This window comes from Prosopis cineraria, unplaced genomic scaffold (genome assembly GCF_029017545.1).
Source record: "Prosopis cineraria cultivar Desert tree isolate PC_DT_omini unplaced genomic scaffold, ASM2901754v1 PC1, whole genome shotgun sequence".
NCBI lineage: Eukaryota > Viridiplantae > Streptophyta > Magnoliopsida > Fabales > Fabaceae > Prosopis > Prosopis cineraria.
The window spans coordinates 19,355,650-19,361,688 of NW_026555332.1; the positions used below are offsets into that span (position 1 = coordinate 19,355,650).

The 6,039-nt window shown below is 35.3% G+C and overlaps 1 protein-coding gene across 4 annotated transcripts; it reads right to left on the reverse strand.

Moving 5' to 3' along the window:
- Positions 1-650: 650 nt before the first annotated feature.
- On the reverse strand, positions 651-4,710 carry LOC129286607 (uncharacterized). 4 transcript variants are annotated; one of them, XR_008587491.1, is made up of 3 exons: positions 4,137-4,708; positions 1,464-2,791; positions 651-925 (listed from the first exon to the last, which is right to left on the reverse strand). XR_008587491.1 is itself a non-coding variant. In XM_054922569.1 (3 exons), coding segments are annotated over exons 2-3 (1,203 nt in total). In that variant the 5' UTR covers positions 2,808-3,363; positions 4,137-4,710; the 3' UTR covers positions 651-924. The 4 variants fall into 4 exon arrangements, 1 of the variants encoding a protein (XP_054778544.1); XR_008587489.1 differs by having other exon boundaries at positions 1,464-3,324; XR_008587488.1 differs by having other exon boundaries at positions 1,464-3,363.
- Positions 4,711-6,039: the final 1,329 nt, after the last annotated feature.

A 6,039-nucleotide genomic window follows, 5' to 3' on the forward strand; every position in this document is an offset into this window, starting at 1 on the left:
GATGTCAAACAACCAAGGTTGAGGGAGATGAGAACTAAGAAGCCATGGAAAAGGTGAGACGAGTCACGAACAAGATGCAAAGATAGCGAGGGTTTTCAATTTGGAGTCTCAAAGACCTGAAGAGACAAGGGACGAGATGACGAGAGCGATCAACGATGAGTCAAAGCTGATGACTTGCGATGGAAATGAGAGATCGAGCAAGTGTGATTCAAATGAGGGTTTTCATTCAAGGGAGGAAAGGAGAGGGAGATAGAACACAGCATTTAAAGTTAGAGAGGGCATAAACATGCACACCCCTATAGATAGGATGAGATAGGCTGCTTTAGAGGTAACTCTAGCTTGTCCAAACCATTTAGTCTAAATATGAGTTAGCTCGTAAAAATAGCCTACCTGTTTTTTCTTAAACCTGCCCATTTCATCCGAGTTTGGCAGGTCATAGGTTATCTACTCAACCCTACTCACTCAGACCACAATATGTCTTCTGACTTAAAGCACTAGTAAAGGCACTTACAGATCATCCACAACCAAAGTCTTTACATCTGTAGTGACCTTGTCCAATAAGTTTCTAATTTTACCACAATTAAAAATAAATATTTTAAAAACAAAATACACTAGCATTTAATAACTCCCCACCATTTAATAGAAGCAAATTGGTACATATGACCACAACAACCATTGAACTGGCATATAAATAAGACCAAAACAACTTTCTTTTTGTCCTATAAATGATCAAAGTACATATACATACACAACGATAACAAACATCTACCAATAGCACTAGACAACTGCCACCAAAGTTCTAACTTTAAATATCCTGCAGAATAATCCTTGCATTTGCCTTTACGCATCTTCACCATGCTAGCATTCTTGCTCGTTTTAGTCTTCAAGGACAACACTCATGCTTGTTGTGTAGGTTGCCAAAATCCTGCAATTTTGTGATCCATTTCAAAGCTTTCATAAACTCAATCAAAGAATATATATTCATTCTATTCTTTCTGATTGGTGTTTGGAAATTAATAATTTTGTGATCAAGAAAAGTCCCTATTGTTTAGTTTCTAGATCTTCAAACAAACACACTAGTCTTTGATAATTTAAATCATGCTATTTATTATGAACCCCGTTCTTGAAAGGAGACAGAAATGCATGCCAATCTATATGAAATATAATGACTATGAAAATCTACATTATCTATATCTATGTGCCATAAATAGTGTAACACGCCTAAGGACCAAAACAAAGGTTGAGCCTATAATCTAAATTCTAAGAAAATGTCAAATCAAAATCCAATGTAAGGATCATAATAGAAAGATGGGATGGCATAGCAATATGACAGATCATTTCAGTACTACCTACAAAATCGTTGCTTCCTTTGAACATAGATAATCAACTAATTTCCAATTTCATTTACAAAGAGAAATGCACCACAGCCATATCCATCACTTCATAAAGAGTTATAATGTTACCTCACAAATTTGATGACCTAAGCATCATTACTTTTTGGTTTTCCAAAAAAGCATTGCATTTCCTCCCCCCAAAAATTTGGTGAATTAAGAAACTTGCATGAGCTCCAGCGAGTCAAAGATCAGACGAATATGCAGTACTTACTATTTTCCTGATTGTTTACTTATGAATTCATCATCAGTATCCAATTCCCACCAAGCATTTGAATCTTCTTTATTGCTATAGGCATCATCAACTTCATCACAGGTATCACTAATATCTTCATCCTTAATAGCCTCAGCAACCATATCATCCAGGCTGCATTTCATTTTCTCCACCTCTGGATTGTATGTCCACTCTAATCTTTTCAAAATATCACGATCCTTCCACTTTTCAACAACTGATACTGCCTCCTTTGCCTTTCCCATCAGAATTTCCTCCCAAGAAAAGGCAGCATCAGCAGTCCTCTTCAAGGTTCCATTATTAGCATCTCCAACGACAACTATCTTGAGACATCGTAATTTTGCCTCCTTTAATACATCAACAAAATCAGAATCATCTGAAACAAGGACCACACACTCAACCTTCATATTATCCATCACATCTACCATGTGACCTTTCAATGCAATATCTGCAGCTTGTGGCTTATCCAAGACAGTCCGAACCCAAAACCCTGCATGTTTTATCTCATCTGCCAAACCATAACCCACTTTAGGAGTCAAAATGCTCCTTGCTGCATTCTTATACTTCTCCATTTTCATTGAATACTTGGCAACCAACTTCACCCTCCTATTCCCCTTTGCTGACTCTATCGTGTTCAATCTTTTTATATGCTCACGCTCATGAATTTGCTTAAAATGATTAATAAGCTTCACATTTGTATAAAATTTTCTCCCACAGACCCGACAAAGATAAGGTTCATCTGGCCTGATAATGCCTTTGTTCTCTAAATGACTCAATAATTTCCTTTCTTTTTTTTGTTCCCTAACATTTTGAGGGACATGGCTAAAAGTATGATGATTTGCATAAGCCACCATATGCTTAACAACACCAAAGTGAGATGCAGCAGCTTTCAGCTTAGTGGCAGCTTCATATGGTGGCAATGACTTGGGTGGTTTGTTGTCTAAATCCCAAAAAATTCCAACTCTACTTTGCATGCTGGTCGGTGACAATTTCAAATTTTTACCCAAAGCATTTTGAGCCACAGTTGTCTCAGAATGACAAATTCTCAATGCAGCATATGGGATTAATGATGGTGGAAAATTGGCTTGCACAGCAACAAAGATCCCACAAAATTTGACAATATTAAACATAGGCAATTGGCTGTCTTTTCCAAAATGAATAATAATGACTGTCATAAAAACCATTGAACCAAGTTAAACTCAACTGATGACAGAAAACAGGAGAAACCAAAAAACAAAAAGCAAAATAAAGAGTCTGCTCTGTGAAATAGACCAGACAGATGGATGCCATCCCATTTTTTCAACACCCCAACCTAAGGAAATTATTCTCATTCCAATCTTGAGCCTAATGAGAGTATACCATTTATGCAGGTGTTTTTTCAACCACTGCTCTCATCCATTTTAGCATAATGCCCATGATAACTCAATGCAGCACTAGTGTAACAAGTAAAGTCTCCTCTAAAGAACTTCAACCAGCTTCACTTCAGCATTTAATAACAAAACTTAAATTCAAGACTATCTACATTAATTCCACAAGCAAAACGTAGCTAATGTCTGCTTATTTTCTTCCAAACATTACCAAATATTCACATAAATTTTGGATATTTAATGGGATTCAGAAACAAATTGGACATAGAAGTAACATATCTCCACCGTAAAAGCAAGATCACTGTTTGTCTGGTACAAATGCTTCTAGGATGCTCTGCAACCATTTGGGACCCTTAGGCTGTAAGAAAGAAGTCTAATGGAAAGGGAAATGAACGAAAAAAAAAAAAAAGAATGACATGAGGTAACATTGTAACTCAAAGAATGTTTGGTAAGATGGAAAAGAATAGGCATGAAGAATTTTTTCTTTTTATTTGGTTATTGAAAAAGAAACTAAGAATGGAATAAAAACATGGTTAAATTTTGAAAACTCAATGACATCAAAAGTCCAAAATAAATGTTTAAACAATCAAAAATTGAGCACCTCCAGACCCCAAAAACAAAAACATCTGTAGAGCCTAAAATTCCAGGTTACATGACTTAGGTTTTTCAAAATCCAAACCAAATAAACATGAATTTGTCTAAATCTGGTTTTATTGAAAGGAGGAAAAAAAAACCTAGTGAATTGATCCACTATTTAAAACGGTGATTCTTTTTTCTTCCTATTTTACACTTTTTTTTATGAGCTCATTTAATTTTTGTTCCAGATAATTTGACAAAGACGCCTTAGGAAGGCAATTGATTCAGGCAACTCCTCCAAGCAATGAAGAATGACAAATTAAATTCAAGCTTCTAAATTGTTAGACACAACTCGAGTAAGTCATTGACCAGATCATACATCACAAATACCTTGAGAATTTTCTAAATAGACGATAATATAAAGAAATAAATAAACATAATGCCAATACACAACAAATCCAAAGGTGCACAACAAAACAATTCAAAGCATATAAGTCGCTAGTAATCAAAACGAAGAGGTTAAAAGTATAATAACATAGAAAAAAAAGAAAGCATTGCGAAGAATCTAACCTGACAGTGGAGGATAAGACGAAAATGAGAAGGGTGAAGACTTGACGGTCGACGCTACTGTTTTTAACGGCGAAGAAAACGAAGGTCAGAGAAGAGTGAAGAATGTAACCGTCGATCGCTTCTGAGCTCAGTGAAGAGTGATGAAGACGAAGACGACCTCGAGCTCGAGCTCCCACTCCCAGTCTGCAACTCTGCCACCATTGAAGAAGTTGGAGAATGAAGAACAGTGGAATTGAATGAAGGCCAAGGCGGCGAGGCCGATCGACGCCGACCGAGAGCTGAGTCTGAGTCTCTTAGGCTGTGTGATGCGTTTTTGAGACAGCGAGAGTGAGACCCGAGGCTGAGAGGGAGAACAGAGAAGTGCGACTGCGAAGACGAGAGAGGCGCCTGCGAGAAAGGAAGAAGGGCTTCCAATTTTCCAAATACCAATTTTGCCCCTTGAAGGACTCGCCCCCACAACAGAAAAACAAATCGGGGTTGTGGTTATTCTTCGATCCTTCAAGGTAATGTTTGGTTGGTATGGGAAGAGAATCCTCTGCAAAAGCTCCCCCTCCCCTCCTCTCCCCTCACCTCCCTTCCCCTCCATTTCCCTCCCTTTCCCTCTCTCCTCCAACCAAACAAAGCATGAATCCGACTAGCCTTCCATACATTGCACAGATAATAAATAATTAGATTACAATATTCAGTCTAATTAGGAGTGTCAAATAATTTTGTTAAGTATAAATAGATCTATAAACTAATGTTTAAATAAAGTTTAACTATAAACATACTTGAGTTATCAAGTTTCAATATTTTTCATTTGATTTTTCTTATATCAACTATTTTTATTGAGAGAATTGGGATTATTTCTATTATTTTTTTAAAAAATTTAATTTCAATTTAGTTCAAATGAAATACATAGGACTAAATTGATGCATAAAAGTTAAACATAATAATGTTAAAAAAATCACCATCCATGGAATAAAGTTACAATCAATTTAGCATATTTGATTATTAAGAATTATCATCCACGTTGGAAAAAAAATCCTTGTAGCATTATGGAGATTGTTCAAATCGTTATCATATGATGAATCAATAGATGACTTTCACAAATTGATAAAAATTCTTAAAAAATGATATCTTTAAAACCACACAAACATAAAATGATATCAAGTCAATAAATAAGAATAAAATAATTATGTAGAAAGAGGGAAAGAATTATAATAAACTAAAGTAATGTGGGAATTTGCATTGGGTGCACATTGTACCCATCAAGTTAGGAAAGGGTATTAACATGCTGTAACCAAAAAAAATTCAAATATTCAAATTAAATTAAATCAATTTCATAAATAAACATAAAAAAAATTGATGACATATAGTTCATAGTATTCATGAAATTGATGAAATAAAAAAAATCAAATTGAGACTGAGGAAAAATCAAATTGATGTACATGTGGATTGTTTCTTGGGATCAGAAGAACATAACATGGTATAATATTCTTCAAATAAGAACATTCTAGTACCAAAATGCTAATCCTGGATAAACAACCTGAGGCTAAACATAAGAAAGCAAAGTAAAGAAAGGAGCCAAGCAAAATACAAAGAGAAAAATATATAGAGTAAGAATGTAACCACCAAAAAAAAAAAAGAGTTCTGCTTCTATTACCCAGCAATTTAAAAAATTAAAACTTATAAGTATGTAGAATACAATTAAGAATTTGCACCAACACAACATACTTGCTAGTAACTGTCTCATGAACTTGCATCTCATTGGCAATGAAAAAACTAATTCATTAAGTCCCCATACCAAACTGCAACTTAGAGGCCAAATATTGCATCCTCTAAGCATGAGCCGGTAACTCATTTGGAACATTATGATGAATGATTGGGAAAAATGGAAGCCAATTGTTCTCGTCAGTGGGAA

Bases quoted from the DNA above. Each gene is read 5' to 3' on its own strand.
- LOC129286607 (XM_054922569.1), bottom strand. From the start codon at position 2,807: ATGGTTTTTATGACAGTCATTATTATTCATTTTGGAAAAGACAGCCAA.